At 41.5% G+C, this 19,074-nt stretch overlaps 1 protein-coding gene across 1 annotated transcript in view; it reads right to left on the bottom strand.

Moving 5' to 3' along the window:
* The window catches only part of Exoc6 (exocyst complex component 6), a 131,942-nt gene extending 113,432 nt beyond the window's left edge, over nucleotides 1-18,510 (bottom strand). The window contains exon 1 of the mRNA XM_038346922.2: nucleotides 18,360-18,510. Coding sequence (XP_038202850.1) covers nucleotides 18,360-18,460 — 101 coding nt within the window. The 5' untranslated portion in view covers nucleotides 18,461-18,510. The remainder of the gene's footprint in view (nucleotides 1-18,359) is intronic.
* Nucleotides 18,511-19,074: the final 564 nt, after the last annotated feature.

The raw sequence follows: 19,074 nt of genomic DNA, 5'->3' as shown, positions 1-19,074 counted from the left end.
TGGTCCCGCCCTCACTGGTCACCACACTCAGGGAAGCTGACCCTGGCCCTTGTCATTTGCAGTATGAGGTGGTGCCACAGGAGCAGGAGAGTTAGCCTTGATGGTGGAGGGGGAGGGCAGAATGGGAGAGCTGGCCCTGCAGCTCACCTGAGGGGATGGTCCTAGAGGAGGCCCAGGCTGACCAACCCAGCTACCAACCAAGCCCACATCCAAGGTTCTGAGTCCCTAGTATCTACCCCTATATCTACTCCCCAATAGCCACCCATCTATAAGCTGCAGGGGCTCATGATGGGGCTGGTCCTGAAGAACCATAACTGTAGGATCTATCTCCACAACTCAAGGCAACCATCAAGAGCAGTTTCAGTGAGGGTCCAGTATTGATGGCACAGCAGAAGCCAGAGGTCTTGAACCAGACCAACCACTCACTGCAATGAACATTTGTAACTAAAGCTGTGTGGGCAGAAGGGTCCAGTGTGCGGCACACCACAGCTCCCAGTGCCACTAAGGTGAACAAATGCGTGATGGAAGGTGGCCAAACAGAGGAGCGAGTGGGGGTTTGGCTGCTGTTGTTTTGTTTGAGACAGGGTTTCTCTGTGTAGCTTTGGAGACTTTCCTGGAACTCGCTCTGTAGACCAGGCTGGCCTTGAACTCACAGAGATCCACAAGTCCCTGCCTCCTGAGTGTCCTGAGTGCTGGAATTAAAGGTGTGTACTACCATTGCCTGGCCTTGGGTTTTGTTTTGCTTTTTTGACTATTTTTCTTTTCTTTTCTTTTTTAGGAGGGAGGCTACAAGGGTAGAAGGCAGACATGGGAGGACTGGGAAATGAGAGGGCCTGGGTGCATCATGGGAAATTTCCAAAGAATCAATTTTTTAAAAAAATGTTTAAAAAAAATGTTCAGCCACCCTTTAGCACAAAAGTCTTCTGGCAAGATTCTATGCTACATAACAACAATGAAAGCACGTGATTTACAACAAAAGCACATGACTTAAACTACACTGAAGATCTTATTCCCATATTTTAATTTTAGCAACTAAGAAAGCACAAAGCCTCTTAAACATGACTTAACTATTTAAAGCTACAATCCATCTTATCTTCTCATATCTCATACAGCAAAGTTGAGTGTTCAGTTATAAGCTAGTCTGTCACATCTGGTTATCTAATATGATGAGGCTTTTGGATTTAAACAAGAGAATTATCTTCCACAGATGCCTTTTTAAATTACTTGTATAGGACTCCACCTAGTGGTAGAAAATACGAAGGTAATGATGCTGGTACATCGTGAAGATTCTAAATGTTAAAATGGATGAAGTAGAAACTGATGCGTTTATTATCAACTCTACTCTGCTAAATCAAGAGACCAGTGTTCTGACAGATACACACATTTCATTCTGTAAATGAACGGAGTTAGTAATATTTCATAGTTTTGGTTTTTTTTTTTGCTTTGGTTTTTCGAGACAGGGTTTCTCTGTGTAACAGCCCTGGCTGTCCTAGAACTCGCTTTGTAGGCCAAGTTGGCCTTCAAGCACTGGGTTAAAGGCAAACACCATCACTGCCTGGTATATTTCATAGCTTTATTTTGGTAAAGAAAAAGCATTTCTGATGAAAAAATTTTAGTTTTCAAGAAATGTAAAAAAGAACTTTCATCTCTGGCAATCAGAATTTTTTTAATCAAAGAGCACATATCCTCATAACTATTTCAATACTTTTTCTTTCACTGTGTCTTCATTATAAAGAGTAAGTCCACCACAATATCTGAGAATAAAATAAAATATAGTTCCCAAAACATAATTTTTTCTCTAAAACATTTAAACTTTGAGAAAAAATGATGTAATCTCAAAGCATTTAATTCTCGATTCCACATATTTTCAATTTTTACTGAAAAAACTAATTTCTTTTCCAAATAAAATAAGCATTTTCCCTCTATTCCAGAATGCTTCATTAAAATCTTGCCTTTTTAAAATGCTCCTATGAAGACAATTTTAAATGTAACTACAAAAATACTGATTTTAAATTTCCAAAATCTATTAAACTATCCTTCAACCAATCCAATATATATTAACAACAGGTTCAGAAAGATTCAAAAAGGAGTTTTGTTAAGTCAGTAAAAAGCTGTTATCAATAATCACATGGCAACTGAAAAGGCAAGATTTTAAGATACTTCCTTAAACAAAAGACCATAATTATGACAGCTCTTTCAGAATGGGACATACATTAAATATCCAGTCAGTAAATGGGCACAGTTACATAGCAAAATGTGAGCTAAGGTGTGTGTGTGTGCATGTGTGCAGGAAGCTGCACTCTGATATTCTATCTGTTACAACCTGAGTGACCATTTTGTTTCTAGTTACATTTTTCATTCTTGGCTATTACAGACAGAGAATATAATCTGGTCTTCCAGTGATGCTGTCTCTTCAGAAGCAGTGCAGAATCCACCTGAGACCCTGTAGCTGGAGCCAGAGATGGACCTGAGAACTACAGACCTTTTTAGATACGCTTAAGGCTCTGAATTTCCAAAACAACTTGTAAGGAACAGTGAGGTAAAACATTACTCAAAGATACTGAAGGAGATGCCATGTGGGATAAAGGCCCTTTATTTTAAAAAAAAATTACATAATTCAAAATTATTTTCTTTTAAACAAAATAGGTTCCATCTAACTTAGATGAATAAAACATTTGCTCAAGAAACAACTTAATTTGGGGGAAAATTCCATTCCAAGGATGCCTTATCCTACATAAGCTTCGATAACATATCTTACAGTTCTTTGCAGTTTCAGCTCAAGATGGCTATACTAGATAACTCTCCAGTTACAAGGAACTTCCCCAGGTCTTCTACGCTAAGTCTACACTATCTTTTTATTCACATGTCACATCAGATTTATTTAGTATGTTGTTTGTCTTCAGGTCAGGGTCTCTCCATGTGACAGCTCTGGCTGTCCTGGAGCTCACTCTCTAGACCAGGCTGGCCTCTGGAGCATGCATTCTAATTGGTAGTAACAATAAAAACCCAGAGTCAGATATGGGGGTTAATGCTGAAGATCAGAGAAGCCGAAGGGCTAGTCACCTGAGTGTTCTTTTACCTCTACCAATGCTAAGACTGAAAACGAGATCCACACACTTGTGGATAAACATGGAATACATCATCAGTTCTCAAGGAACCAAGAAAATAAAAATATACTAAATAGGCTGGGAGGTGGTGGTGCTCTCGGGAGGCAGAGGCAGGCGAATCTCTGAGTTTGAGGCCACTAGTGGCTTAGCTCTGCACTCTGATAAGGCAAGCTTTATTTGTTAAAACATAAACAAAATATCACTACTCATGATGTATTCCATGTTTATCCACAAGTGTGTGGATAAGAATCAGTCACTAGGCTGGACAGTGGTAGTGCACACCTTTAATCCTAGCACTTGGGAGGCAGGGGCAAGTGCACCTCTGTGAGTTCAAGGTGGTCTTATGGTCTACAGAGCTAGTTTCAGGACAGCTAGGGCTGTTACACAGAGAAATCCTATCTCAAAAAAAAAAAAAAAAGAAAAGAAAAGAAAAGAAAAGAAAGTCACTAGAGGGCACTCTTCATCAACAACAGCCCTCAGCAATCTTACAACTGCATCAATATAAGTGCATCTCATGCAACCTAACATCTGAGTAGTATAAAACCAAAATAAAATAAAAATAAGCTTTTTCCTTTGTTTTTTGTTTGTTTGGAATTTTTTTTTTTTTTGGTTTTTCAATACAGGGTCTCTCTTTGTAACCCTGGCTGTCCTAGAGCTATGTAGACAAAAATGACCTCAACCTAACATAACAAAAATAACCTACCTTCCTCTGGAATGCTGGGATTAAAGGTATATACCATAATCGGTTATTTTTCTTTTTAAAGCTATTTTATCTTGTTGCTCATTACTTTAAAATAAGTATTTAAAATAGTGAAACAGAACTATAAAACAACAAAAATTCTCCAATCTCAAGCTTCTATGAGTGATCAGCACAGCACAGGATAAACCTTTATCTATTACATACTTACACACTACCTGAACTTTCTTAATCATTAAGGTACTGAAAGAATACACATAAAAATAATTTTATTGCAGTTGGGATGTAATTTATGAGAGAATAAATTAATAAAAATAATTTTACTATCAAAGACAGTATTTGAATTAAAATACATAAAAGGTATGTGTATTACATATACCAAAAGCTGATACAAAGTCAACACTAACTCTTTAATTAAACTAACTGAATATCAAACTACTCCTTATTTTCTACATTAACATTAAATACCTACAAATAGATCACTTTATGATGTATTCATGTTAGTGTTGTGTGCAGATGATGCTAAAATCATGGACTAGTAAAATAAGTTAGACATGTACTTCATCTTTATGTATTTACTGTGATGTGTATGTGTGTGCACTCACATGCACCTGCGCCATGGTGTACACATAGAGGCCACAGAACAATCTGAGGGAGCAGGTTCTCTCCAGCCACCATGTGAATTCCAGGAACTGAACTCAGGTCAGAAGGTTTGGCAGCAAGCACCTTATCCAGCTGAGCCATCTTGTTAACCAATTTGTACAACGACATCGGGAAGCATCACATGGTAATGTAGAAATAAGGCCCTAAAGCCCAGATGAAATGGGCAGACATCGGGAAAACAGTGCTCCAAACACCCAGGACTGCAGTGCTGATGACAATGCCGTCAAGCTTTCCATTTGCTTCCCCCAGATCATCTGTAATACTGCACTGCTACAATATAACAACAACAGTAATAATCAAGATTAAGGCATCCTACAATCGGTTGGGTATCCAGACCCAGTGGGGTATCCTCTGGCTGCAGAGTCACTGAGAGTCCCTAAGAACTTTAGGGGACTGGGTCTAGAAAACACAAGACCAAATTTCTTTGTCAGAGAATCCTGGAAAAGACCTGTTGTTTACGAAACACCCATTCTTAGTATATTTACCCACGAAACAGTATATCTAGTTTGCTACAGTGCTCTTAAAAAGCTTCCTAAGGGGGCTAGTGTCACAGCTCAAAGGTTAAGAGCCCTTGCTGCTCTTGCAGAGGACCCAGGTTTGACTCCAAGCACCACATGGTAGTTCACAATTATCCATAACTCCAGTCTTACAAAATCCCAGACCCTTTTCTGAACTTTGCAGCACCAAGCATGCACATGGTGCACATACAAACACATAGGCAAAACACACAAAGATAAAATTAATAAATCTAATAAAATAATTTAATGCTTTATAAGACAACAACAATGTGATTCAAGTTCAGTTAAAATTTGAAATATTCAAAAATATCCAAATTTTTTTTATAATAGAGCTAACACACCTCACCCTCTTTAAGGGTAAGAGGTGCTGGGTTTGTCCCCCTACAGCACTGGAACATGGACACACATCATAAGGGATTATCTGGCTTGCCTAAGCACCATGAAGAAGCAAAGGCCAAAAATGAAGGAGTATTTTCCTAAATTTCTGATGTTGAATTTGATTTGCCGTGTTTTCCACAGTGTGTAATTCCACCTATAATTTGTTCTCGCTAACAGTATCCCACCCCCGTGTATAGGAAACATTAGTTAACATTAGTTAACATTACTTCCTGTAACGAGTTGACACTCGTAGGCCTGGCATTAGCACTCTCTCTCTAACGCTGGGTAATAGCGCGGTACGGCGCACTAATGAACATCCTCTATGGGAGAGCTGAGGGTGTAATCAGCCAACGCAGACTTCCAATAGACTTCCTCCTTCCTGTTTTCACATTCCTGACCAAAAGATGTCCTTTCCTGTCGACTTTTGGACTACCTGGTAAAATAAAGGGTGAGAAATGGAAGCGCTGACAGGTACCATTTTATTTGTCCTTGAAAATAAACAATTGCTAAAATCATGTTTAATTTTAAACTCTTGCAACAATTAATTAATGAATGTGGATAGAGATGGCTCTAGAACAGTTTAGAAACTAGCGCTGACGAAATACCATCAAAACAAAACAAATTATTAAATCATAAAATTATATTTAACTCTGAAGTATTTGATAAACTTGAATAGATGGATAATTTAATAAAATACAACTAACTGACTACTTAGGAACAGAAAGTCTCAGATTGATTACTGCAAAGAAACAGAAAGAAGGAAAAGATGGCTTCATGAAAGCATCAGACCGGAGCTGATCCTTTCAAGGTCTCGCTCGACCTGTGGAGGTGAGGGTTAGCTAATGTTTATGCAAAGCACAGAAACTGAAGGAGAGCTTCAGTTTTGTTTTATGAAACAGACACTGCAGTGCCTGTAAGATCGTCCCAAGAAAGCAAGCAGACCAACCTCACCTTACAAAGACAAAACATCCTGAAAAGCACACAACACAACAACTCCCAGGTACAGGGAGTGCAGACCACCACCATGGAGCAGTTATTTATTCTGCAATGGCAGGAATGTTTCCTTAATGGGAAATCCACCATCAATGCAGCCACTGTTGAAGCAAGACAAAAATCAGAGGACGATTCCCAAAGGTGCAGAAAAGCACAGAACGAAAGTTAGTCTTTTTGTTAAACATTCCCCTAGCCCCAAAGCCAGAGCTGCCCTGGGGAGAGCCACTAGCAGCTTTCCTCGGGCTCAGGGGACAGAAGAGGTGCTGACACTGCATGTAAGGAGGCTCCAACCCAAAGCGCTCAGGACCAAAGGCAACTGCTATCTGCGTTCTTCAGAGTTCGGGAAGCTTGCACATACACAAGACAACACAGCTTAGGAGACATGAAATGCATTTAGACTTCTTTACACCGCCTACACAGAGCCGAACTGTAATTTGGCACACTATTTTTGGTAACTGAACATAAAACAAACCACGGTGTGGGATTTCCCCCTTGTGGCATTATGTTGGTGCTCAAAAAGTCTCTGACTTGGGGGCATTTTGGAGACAGATTTTTCAGATTAGAAATACACACCCTGTACTGTGTTCAACTTGTGCATTATACTATTAAGTCAGAAAAAAAAAAACAAAGAAAATTTAAAAAAACTTAAGTTTTAAGAAATGAGAAGAAAAAAGTAAAAGTTTCTCTAAACGCATTATTTATTATGGGTTGAATCTGAAATGTCCCCCACAGGCCAACGTTTTGAGCAGTATTCCCTAGATGGCTGGTGAGACGGCTCTGTGAGTAAGGTACTTGCTGCACAAGCCTGACAGTCTGGATTCCATCCCTGAAGCCCACATAAAGGTAGGAGAGACCCAACCACCAGTTGTCCTCTGACCTCTACACACATGCCACAGCACATGCACCCACCTCCCATGCAAACAACAGCAATTTTAGAGGGGTGGGGCCTAACTGGCCTTCCAGGGGATACCTGCTTCCCACCTCACTTTCTGGTCCTGCAGGATGGGAGGAGCCTTTACACACTCCTGCTGTAGTGAACTGAGCGGCTCTGCCTTGCCTTCCTTGCCATAATGCCCTAAAATCCCCAAAACAATGAGCTAAAATCAATCTTCCCATTAGTTGTTTTCAATAATGTGTGTGTGTGTGTGTGTGTGTGTGTGTTGGTTATAGCAACACAAAACCAACATACATACATACACACACACCCCAAAGCCTGTGGTGATTTAAATGAGAAATATCCTCCATTGACTTCTGCATTTGAATATTTGATCCCCGTCGATGGTGTTGTTAGGGGAAGAGCAGCCTTGCTGGAGGAAGTACATTGGGGGGGGGGGGGGTCTGGAGGCTACAGCCTTGTACTACTTACTATTCTCTGTCTTTGTTTCTGTGTGTGGGTAAAGCATGATCACCCAGCTTCCTGCTCTCACAGCCAATCCATGCCTTCCCTGCCATGAGGACTATCCCTCTGGAACCATAAGTTAAAATAAAGCCTTTCTTCCTTAAATTGCTTTTGGTCATATTTTATCACAGGAATAGAAAAAACTAATACAAAGCCCAATAGAATTAATGAGGAAAACTTAACAATTTAACTGTAAATGATAAAACTTTAAATAAGGTAATAGTAAAAAAGTTGGCATCCGGGGCTGAGGGTGTAGCTCAGTGATAGAGCATTTGCCAAGCTTGCACAAGGCACTGGGTAGTGAGAAGGGTGTAGGCACAAAGACCACCAGCATTTGTAGAGGGAGTGTGTGTGTACGCGTGTTACTCAGGTGTCATTATAAAAAAAGTGTGTGTGTGTGTGTGTGTGTGTGTGTGTGTGTGTGACTTAGGTGTCACTATAAAGAACTATCAGAAATAGTTACCTATAAAAAGGTTTATTCTGGCTCACTGAATAAAGGAGGTCACTGTTTTGGGCTTGTGGCAAAGAAGCACACTGTGGCAGGAAACATGGCAGAGCACAGCTGCTCTCCTCATCAGCCAGAAAGCAAAGAGGAAGAGGTTGGAGAACCACAGCACCCTCCAAGGGCATGTCCCCAGTGACCCAAGTACCACTCACTACAGCCCTATGATGGCTATTCTTGGTTGTGAACACGACTACATCCGGAATTAGTTAAAACCCAAGTGCCTGGGCACACCTGTGAGGGATTCTTTCTTAATCATTTGAAGTGGAAGAATCACTTCTAAATGGGATCTCTGAGTTGGGAAGATTCACCTTTAATTCGGGCCACACCTCCTGCTGGCAGCCTATATAAGGACATGGAAGAAAGAAGCTCTCTCTCTTTCCACGCTTCTTCTCCCTAGCAAGTCCATTCCTTCACTGGCATTAGAGCCTACTTCTTCAGGATTCCAGAGTATAATGCAGACTAGCTGAGACATCCAGTCTCGTGGACTAACTAAATACTGGATTCTTGGATCTCCCACTGGCAGACAAGCACTGTGGACCAGCTGGAGCACAGCCTGTAACCAATGCGAAAAATCCCTTTCTCTCTACATATAGATTCATTCTGTAAGTTCTGTTCCTGGAGAGAACCCTAACACACCCCACCTCCTAAAGGTTTCACCACTTTCCAAAAGAACCAGCCTAAGAATAAAGCCTTCAACAAAGAAGCTGAACCACAGTAATATGTGCGTATTTGTGTGTGTATAAGACTAATTACAAAACATAAGAAGACTCTATTAAAATAACAAAAAAATCAAATACAGTCATAATGCTACTTAATGATGGGACTACGTTCTTCATCTCTCTACTCCTCTAACCCTCCCTCTCGCCCTTTCCAACCCCTCTCTCTCTCCCTCATTTGTTTTCTTTTCTGGTAGTACTAGGGACCAAACCAAGGGCTTCAATGCATATTATTGAGTTACACCCCCAATATACAGGGACCAAACCCAGAGCTTCGAAGCATATTAAACAAATACTCTATCACTGAGTTACATCCCCAATTCACAGGCTATGTTATAAGAAATGCACTGTTAGATGAGTTTGTCATTGAGTGAACACTGCAGACTGTATTTACACAAAACCAGGTGTCACAGCCTACTATATCTCTAGCTATATAGATCTTGTCCCACTGGAAGGTCTTAGGGGGCAATAATATGCACAGAGCTGGGATCTCCTACAGCAACAAGGCCTTCGCCTCCTAAAGGACCTAAAGCTGTCTTACAGCTAACTTTACACAGAAAAAGCAGAATCTAAAATGGTGATTTGGGGTCCAGAGATAAGGCTCAGGGGTTATGAGTGTTTATGGTTCATCCAGAGGACCCAGGTTCAGTACCCAGTACCCACATGATGCCTCACAATGGCCTAGTAACTTCCGTTCTTGGGGATCCAATACCCTCTTCTGGCCTAGAGCCGATAAGCACCTGCAATCATGTGGTACATACACTAAACTGAGGCAGGTACAAACACATACACATAAATAAAAAATAAGTTTTTTTAAATAAAATAATTTCAAAAGTATAAACAATAAACCACTAAACAGCCTTTTAAAAAGTATACAGTTGGCCAGGTGTGGTGGCTCACACCTTTAATATCAACACTTAGGAGACAGAGGCGAGCAGATTTCTGTGAGATGGAGGCCGGCCTGGTCTACAGCGCAAGGTTCAGGACAGTCAAGGTTGTGTTACACAGAAAAACCCTGTCTTGAAAAAACAAAACAAAACAAAAAGCATACAATTGTACAAGCTTTACTTTTATACGGGCAGCAGCATAGAAGATCTCTTCACCACAGCCTCACCACAAATATGATATTGATACATGTGCTATGACATCACCACATCCATGACATAACAAATATGACACTGATACATGTGCTATGACATCACCACATCTATGACATAACAAATATGACACTGATACATGTGCTATGACATCACCACATCTATGACATAAATGACAGAAATTTTCCAACTCCACTACAATCTTATGGGACCACCATCATATATGAAATCTGTCACTGATCAAAATATCTCTAAAAGGTACAAGACTACAATTATCCACCTAATCTTAAGAGTTCTAAAATTTATTAATGGAATACTTTCAAATAGTATTATGTTCTTGGATAGCCAGTCTTAAAGTTACCAAGATGTATGTTCTCCCTAACTAATCTATAAATTTAGTTCAACTGTAATAAAATACTTTCAAGATTTGGGGGGGGGGGATTTGGAGGGGGATTGGAGACAGGGTTTCTCTGTAGCTTTGGTGACTGTTCTGGAACTAGCTCTGTGGACCAGGCTGGCCTCAAACTCACAGAGATCCATCTGCATCTGCCTCCAGATTGCTGGGATTAAAGGCGTGCACCACCACCACCTGACACTTTCAAGTTTTTTTTTAAGAGTTAGACAAGTTAATTACAAAGTTCACGTGAAGAATAAACTAGAAGTACCAGGAAACCCCTTTAAAAGAAAAAAAATGAGTAACAAGGTAGAAATAGCCCAATCAGATTGAACAAACAAAGCCTCCATAATTAAAAGGGTCTGTTACAGGATGAGACCAGACATAAAAACATTAACAGAACAGAGAAACCATAGTTGGTCCCACTGAATGCAGCTACAAAAATTCAGTACTTGATATCAACAACACTTCAGAGTCAATGTGGAAAAGAAAATCTACTTTTTAAATAACTAATATTAAGCTATCTGGATTGCATATAAAAAGGGATAAAACTAGAGCCATTCCTTATACCAAATCTCAGGAATATGCTACAAGAATCAAATGTAAAAGTAAAAATAAAATCATATAAGTATCAAAAGAAAACATGGGTGAAGTTCCTTACAAGAGGATAGACTTTTATACTATGACAAAATCCAGAAGCAAAAAGGGGAAAATTTATTTGTATTTTAATAAAAGAAATACACAGGGAAAAAATTAACCATAAGCAAACAACAAAATTAAAAAAATGTTCCCAACTAATATACTAAGTTTTCTTGACTTTGGCTAGTTTAGTTTTGTTTATGATTTCTTTTTAATATTTAGTAATTTTTTTCTTTGACAAGTTTATATATACATATATACATATATAATGTAAATATGTATATGTGTGTATATATATGTATGTATGTATGTATATATATATATATATATATATATATATATAATTCTTATTTCTCTGTTTGTGGCAGGTTGAAAGAAAATGGCCCCCAAAGAGAGTGGCACTATTAGGAGGTGTGGCTCTGTTGGAGTAGGTGTGGTCTTGTTGGAGGAAGTGTGTCACTATGGGAGTGAGCTTTGAGGTCTTATGTATGTTCAAACCACGCCAACAGTCTCAGATCACTTCCTGTTGCCTGTGCAAGATGCAGAACTCTCAGCTACCTCTCCAGCACATGTCTGTCTACATGCTACCATGCTCCACCATGATGATAATGGACTAAACCTCTGAAACTATAAGGCACCCAATTAAATGTTTTTCTTTTATAAGAGCTGCCACGGGCATGGTGTCTCTTCACAGCAATAGAAACCCTCACCTTAGTTAGTCTTAACACTGTTATTCCCGCTCCTCCTCTCAGGTCCCTTTCCCACAGCCTCTTTGTTTTGTTCTGTGACCCTCTGACTTTACCAGTACTGTCTCTGTGGCCACAGGTTTGGAACTATCCACTGAAACCCGGTGGGCTCCCCATTTGGCACACACTGAAGGTACTGACTGTCCTTCTCCCAGAATCTATCAGTAGCCAACAGTACAGCAGGGATAAGTCAGAGTTCCACTATCCCGCCCCCATCCATGACTGGCTGTTGATGTGTCCAGCCTCGTGCAGGTCAACCACAGCTGCTGTAAGATCGTGCCTGCATCAGCTGTATCATGCCCTCAAGGCAGTATCTCCCAACTCTTCTCCCTAACTTCAGGCTCTGACAATCTTTCCACTCCATCCTCCACAATGTTTCCTGAGCTTTAGAATGGGTAGTACATGTGCCCCATTCAGGGCCGAGCACGAAACTATCGATCATTCTAAGCATCGTGAACACTCATCATTCACCAGCAGTCACTCCTGAGAGAAGCTTCTCTGATAAAGGATGAGGGGAGTATTTGTCTGTGAGCACACTTAGGATGCACCTTGGGGCCATGTCAATTTAGCTCAGCCACTGTAGTGAAATTCCCAGCAGGAAGTTTTACTAAATAAGGTGACCCAGACCAAGAGAACAAACCCACAGGTCTCTCTGATAAATGGATCCTAGCTTTGAATCTTTAGTATGCATTTAACTTGAAGGGCTTGTATAAACCAAAAAATAAAAAATTTAACAATTTTTTTAAAAAAAACTAGAAAGGCCCCACTGTGTGTTGGGGGGAGGCAAAGGGAGAGCAGCCAGTAGAACATAGATGGTTTGAAAAGAGAGAGAGGGAACACTGAGGGTGGACAGGTTCAATTCTGAAAGGGGGTTGAAAGACAGGGGAGAAGAGGGAACAGGGAAAGAGGGTTAGGTGAACTGAAGGATACATGAAAAGCCATATGTAAGCCAATTTTTAAAAATGAGTTAAAAACAGTTTAAGAGAGAAGTCTGTATGGCTAGATAACACTGTTCCTAGAATCCACTGTTTATCAGAGAAAACCCCAATACTAGAGATGGGGTGTCTATATATGGTCAAGGGAGGCCCCAGAAGACCCCAAAACAACACAGGCTATTCCCATTCCTCTTGAGCACCCATCAGACCTAGACAATAAGACTGGGCTGCTTAAGACACCTTGGGTACAAACTATATAGACTACAACCTGGAACTGAATTGGAAGATTCCTCCCTGCCAGCTGGGTTTCATAAGGCCAGAAGGTACAATGCAGGCTGCTAGGGAATAAAAAACATTGATGGTCTCTACCAGAACCCTACAAATTGCAATGCCAACTGCCATAAATGTCCCTATGGTGCAATGGTGGCACAGTGTTGTGGAGGTAACCAACTGCTCTCAGCTTGGATTTGAGGCTGCTCCATAGGAGGGAATGGATGCATGTGTGGTACTGTAAACATGGTCACACACGTTTTTGGAAAATTTGAAAGTGTTACTATGGAGTTTTTGTTTGTTTGTTTACTTGCTAGCTTTTAACCAAATTGGGTCTTTTTTCCTCTCAGAATTATAGAACCAGTAACAAGACCAAGCACCAACTGAGAAGCAAAAGAGATTTTATTCTTGATCAAGAATGGGAGACACAGGAAATAGACTTGAAAGTCGGTTTCTCAGCATGTTGGGAGTCAGGAGAAACGGGGGGGGGGCAGTAAAGAGAATGGGCTAGCTAATAAAAGGAAAGAGCAATCATGCCATTTTTGAGAAGGAGCAGATACTTTCCAAGAACTTGGTTAAAGATTTTATGTCCACCAAGGGCCCAGGTCTGATGTCTGTCTGAATCAGTACACTGTTTGCTCCATGTATATATGATGTATATGGGGGGAGTTGAACATTTCGTAATCTAAACTCAAGTTCCCATGCTTCTCCGACAAGCACTTTGCTAAGCCATCTCTTCAACCCCTGGACCAATAAGTTCTTCTCTCTGTGACTCTCTTGAAACAAGTTTATCATCAGAAAGGTTTTACCTCTCATTGTGTCTGTAAAATGGCTTATCTTAGAAGGCACTGATAATTTATAAATTTATAATTTATAAAGTCCCAGACCTAAGGAGCACTATTCTAGCTGGCTTACTGATATAAGCAAGTGTTAAAACAAGTGGAAAACCACACTCACCAGTGCACACCTTTAACCTCAGCACTCAGAAGACTTACGGAGCAGGCACCGTAGAAGTTCAGACCTAGCCTGAACTACAACTATCTCAAAAAAAAAAAAAAAAGTAAGTCACTTAGTGAACTATTTGAAATTCCAAGAAAATAAGAAAATTGGACTTTAACTACATTAAATGTACTAGTTGTAAAAAAAAAATCAAAAATTCTTCCTACCGAAATTAACTCAGAAATGCCTAGACGCTCAATCTTACATGACAGTAGAACTTTGGCAAACAACCCTAGTTTGACAATTTATTTATAAAATTGGCCACTTCTTATTTTTGATCATTTTATTCAACTAAGATTTTCCTATCAATTTACTTGCTGACCTAATAAGTTAGCATTACTCTAACAGTATTAAGATGATGAAAAAGGCAAGTTTATGCTCAAATAAGCCAAGCCATTTCTTTTTAATATGTCTAAAAATAATTACCAAGATCTTCAAGTAACTTTAAAAGCTAGATATTTAATTAATCATTCATTATTTAATTAATCATTCAATCATCTGGTTGTTAAGTACAACAGAATCCTAGAAGACTGACTACCAAACACAACTAAATTATATACTTTTGTTTCTCCTTCTCCTGTGTCCTGCAGAGGCTTTATTTCTGTCTAGGACAGCTCATGCAAGTGTTCGTGTCTCCGCTTTGTGAAGCGTGTGAAGGATGTTTGTAGCTACAGGAGCCCATGTGCTCATCAGCTTTACTGCCAGACTGTAGCACTGCCCCAGTAGTTTTCATATGAAACATATTCATTGGGCAAAAATTGAAATTATAACCAGTAGTTTAAAAGCATACTAGGAAAAATAGTGACAGAGAATGCAACTGTGCCTTTGTGTGTTTTTAACGTGTTTTTTCCAGAGTTGGTGGCCAATCTTTGTAATCTCAACATTCAAAAAGCTGATGCAAGAGGACTATAGTGAGTTCCAGGCTGCTCTGGGCTGCATAGTAAATATGAGGGAGGGAAAATAAAAAGAATTCTCAATTTTTTTTTGTTCTCGTTCACACTCTAAAAACTTACAGAAAAGACCACAAAGCTTTTGCTTATATGGATTACAGCTAACAATATTACTGCATTAAAAATTAAAATGAGGAGCAACAAGATGGCTCAGTATGTAAAAGTACTTGCTGTACAAGCCTGACAGGAATCCAAATAAAGATCTGTGAGTTCAAAGAGAAAAAAAAAAAAAAAAAAGATCTGTGAGTTCCACATGCACACCATGGCATGTGCCCATGCACACCAAGCATACACACACACACACACACACACACACTCACACACACACATACACACGTTCACACATGGGGGCACATCATATACACACAGAAGCATAATAATAAGTTACATTTAAGTTTTTAAAAAATCAAGCCATGTCAGGACATGCTAGCACACACTGTAATTTCAGCATTCAGAAGACAGGAACAGAATAATTACTTGAGCCCAAGAAGTTGGAGACCATCCTCAGTAATACAGTAAGACACCCTCATCAAAGGGAAAGAAAGAGGGGGAGGGGGAAAAGGGAGGGAGAGGAAATGAAATGAAATAGAAAAAACTTATTATAGAATTGGATCATTTATTCTGAAAAGTAAGAACCGCCATGACAGGCTCTGTGTAAGCTGGAGAACCAGGACCAGGAACACAATTCTGGGGAAATCAGGCCTGGGAACCCCAGGGACTCCTATGAGTACAAGAGTACAGAAGGATTCCAGAAGCTTCAGTATCCAAAGACAGAAGATCCATGCCCCAGCACAAGAAGAGGGAACTCAGGGGCTGGAGAGAAGGCTCTGTGGTTAAGAGCACCGGCTGCTTTTCCCAGGTTCAATTCCCAGAACCCACACAATGACTCACAACTGTCTGTTACTCCAGCTCCAGGAGACCAGACACCCTCAGCACCAGGCTCACATTTAGTGCATGCAGGAAAAACACTCATACACATAAAATAAATTAAAATAATTTCAAGAGAGAGGAAGAACTCAGCTTTCCTCTGCTATCTCATCCTGTTAGACCCTCCTAAGATCACTAGATGAGGTACACACTAGATGAGGTGGAGAGAACTGAGGGAGGCTACGGCAGGAATCACAACCCTATCTATAATCCAGTTCTTAAATAAGAGAAAATCTTAAGTAACACTGACGTCCAGTAAAGCCATACAGTGGGCCCTTGCTGTCACGAGATTATTCTCTGGTGTACGTCAAGGTGTTTGACTATCTCCCCCAACCATCCTAAGTGGGTAAACGTGGGAAAGAAAAGAACTGGACACTAGTGTTTCTTTTGTTTTGAGTTAAAACCATTGTTTGGGTCTTGCAAGCCTATAACTCCAGCAGTTGGGAAATAGGCAAAACATCCTACAAATTCAGGACTGGCCTGGTCTACTTAGCAAGCTCAATACACTCAAGCTACACAGTTATTTTGTCTCAAATCAGCAACAACAAAAACCTCCTAATCTGACTTAGACAAAATATAATTTAAAACTTGACCAGGAATGGTGGCACAAACCTTTAATGTCAACACACAGACATAGATCTTTACACGTTAAAGGCCAGCCTGGTCTACACCGTGAGCTCTAGGATAGCCAGCACAATATAGTGAGACAGTCTCAAAAAATTTTTTTTTCTTTTTTTTTTTTTTTTTTTTGGTTTTTCAGGACAGGGTTTCTCTGCAGCTTTTTTAGAGCCTGTCCTGGAACTAGCTCTTGTAGACCAGGCTGGCCTCGAACTCACAGAGATCCGCCTGCCTCTGCCTCCCAAGTGCTGGGATTAAAGGCGTGCGCCACCACCGCCCGGCTTCAAAAAATTTTTTAAACCTGCTGACTTTTACAGCCTCTGTTATGGGGTGATGGCCAGTCTTGGTGTCTGAGTCATTCCTACAATCCAACAAAGGGACTTGGTTTCCAACCTCCTGAAGACCAGGAGTAACACAATATAAGGACTCATTGTCCATTCTACCTTCATTGGCTGGGCAACTATCAAAACCAAAAGGAAATTTTCTGATCCGTGGCAAATAAAAGCACTACCGAATCACACATCAATTGCTTCATGAACATGTTAAGGAATGGCTGTCCCTCTATGAGACTAAAGAGGTCCTTCAGTAGAATCTAGATATCACCAACTTTTCTTGGAGTCTGATTCATATTTTACTAGTGTATATGTAAAGTTTGATGAAAAGATTCATATAAATAAATTAAGAAAAGGTACTGATGAGGCCTTCCCATAGCATGGCAGAACTTTGTATAATAAAAGCGTGGAGGTAGTGACACAGAAGAGAACAAACAGGCACGGACTCTCATGTTCTGGCTTTCTGGGCATCTCAACACTCCTTCCCATTCTACAAACACGGAAACAAGGCCAAGGGGGTTAAATGATTTTTGCTGTCATCAGTGGCAGGTCTACGGGAAAGAAAATACACCAGATGAACTGGCTCATTGGGGTAAAGTGAATTTGCAACTCAAACCGACTTCGCTTTATCTACACTTAACGTCAAGAAAACAGAGTTCTATTTCCAGGAAGTATATCCTGAAGAAAGACTATTGAAAAGGCACAATCCGTCTCAAATTCCCTAAATGAACAAGTTCATTCATCCTAACTGCGAAAGAAGAGACCTTAATTCTTGGAGAGTGTGTAGCCTAGTGTTAATGGTTCAGCTAACATTCTATTGGGACCCGTCTGGTATGGAACATTCATTACCTGGTACTATTCCTAAAGAGAATGGCTTAGAACCCATTTTAAAACAAACCAAAAATTTAATGCAAAATTAACCAAATGCTTGTCAATAAGTAAAAGCTTCCTGTTCCAAGAACATCGTCACCCCAGCGTGAACCCTAGCCATCGGCTCCTCCCCTGCAACCCACGCTCGCGTCTCGCCCGAGGAGAAGTGTACTGCAACCGGGGAGGAAGGTGCTGGCGTCTCCCGCTTGATTTCAGTTCTCCCACGCCCGGGATAGTCAGGGCGCCTGGGTTTCCTCCAGAGCGCAGGTTGGCATCCGAGTCAGTCACGCCGGCCGCCGGCAGATGACCTTCGTCCCCAGCAGAGCCGACAGCCTCGCCGACACAGCGCTCGGGGTCAGGGCCTGGGCGCTTCAAGGCCCCAGGCTGGGGCGGCTCCCCGGGTCACAGACACCCCAGCAGCCACACCCACAGCCGGCGAGGTGACAGGTGCCCGGGCCCTCGGGGTCCCGCAGCCCACGAGCGCCCGCCCCCGCGCGCACCACCTGTCGGGCCGACGCGCGCGCACCCGGCGGCAGACGCCCCGCCCTGCTCCTAAGGAGTCCCTGACCAGAGCGACCCGAAAGCCCGGGCGGACGAAAGCTTTACCGGAGGGTGGGCCCTACGCAGGCGGTGTCTGTGCTTTCGATCTCCTGCAGGATCCGCTCGTGCTCCGGGACCGTGCCCGGAGCCTCGCCGCTCTCCGCCATCTTGGCTGGAAGCGGAGGCGCAGACCGGGCGCGGCGCCGCGGGGACCACAGGAGCGAGCGGCAGGTGGCGCAAGCGCGGCGAGACTCTGAGGGGCGAGGCTTGTGGTGAGGGGGCGGAGCCTGGCTGGGTGGGACGCCGAGGGTGGGGCCGGCCCCTAAAGAGGTAGCTCTGATCCTGGGGGACCAGACCACTGCCTCCAGTTTTCCTCGCGACCCGCCCCTAGAGACGTATATTAGTGTAGTACTTTCCAGATCCTCAGCTGAACGCTGCACGTAGCAATGCAGAGGTGCCCCTTAGTCACACTCCGTAAAGAAGCTACCAGAGCGCCTGATGGGCTTTAAAATAGTGGGGAGTCAGAGAAAGGCAAATACTCTCATGGAAATCAAAACTGAATGGGTTGTGGAGATTTATTTTAGGAACGAACGAAATTCTATATTATGACTGTTCTGAATAGATCGTGTCCTCTGCCTGATGCAAGTTCACCAAGGTTAGTCATATTGGACATAAACTATTAAACATCAGGGAAAAAAAAAAGAGAACGAGACAAAGGCACTTGCTGACAGGATAAAAAAGAGGCCTAAGGCCGATGACTCATTTAGTGGCAAAGCTCTTG

The sequence above is a fragment of the Arvicola amphibius genome, chromosome 1, assembly GCF_903992535.2.
Source record: "Arvicola amphibius chromosome 1, mArvAmp1.2, whole genome shotgun sequence".
NCBI classification, from domain to species: Eukaryota; Metazoa; Chordata; class Mammalia; order Rodentia; family Cricetidae; genus Arvicola; species Arvicola amphibius.
This window is presented reverse-complemented; position numbering and strand designations above follow the sequence as displayed.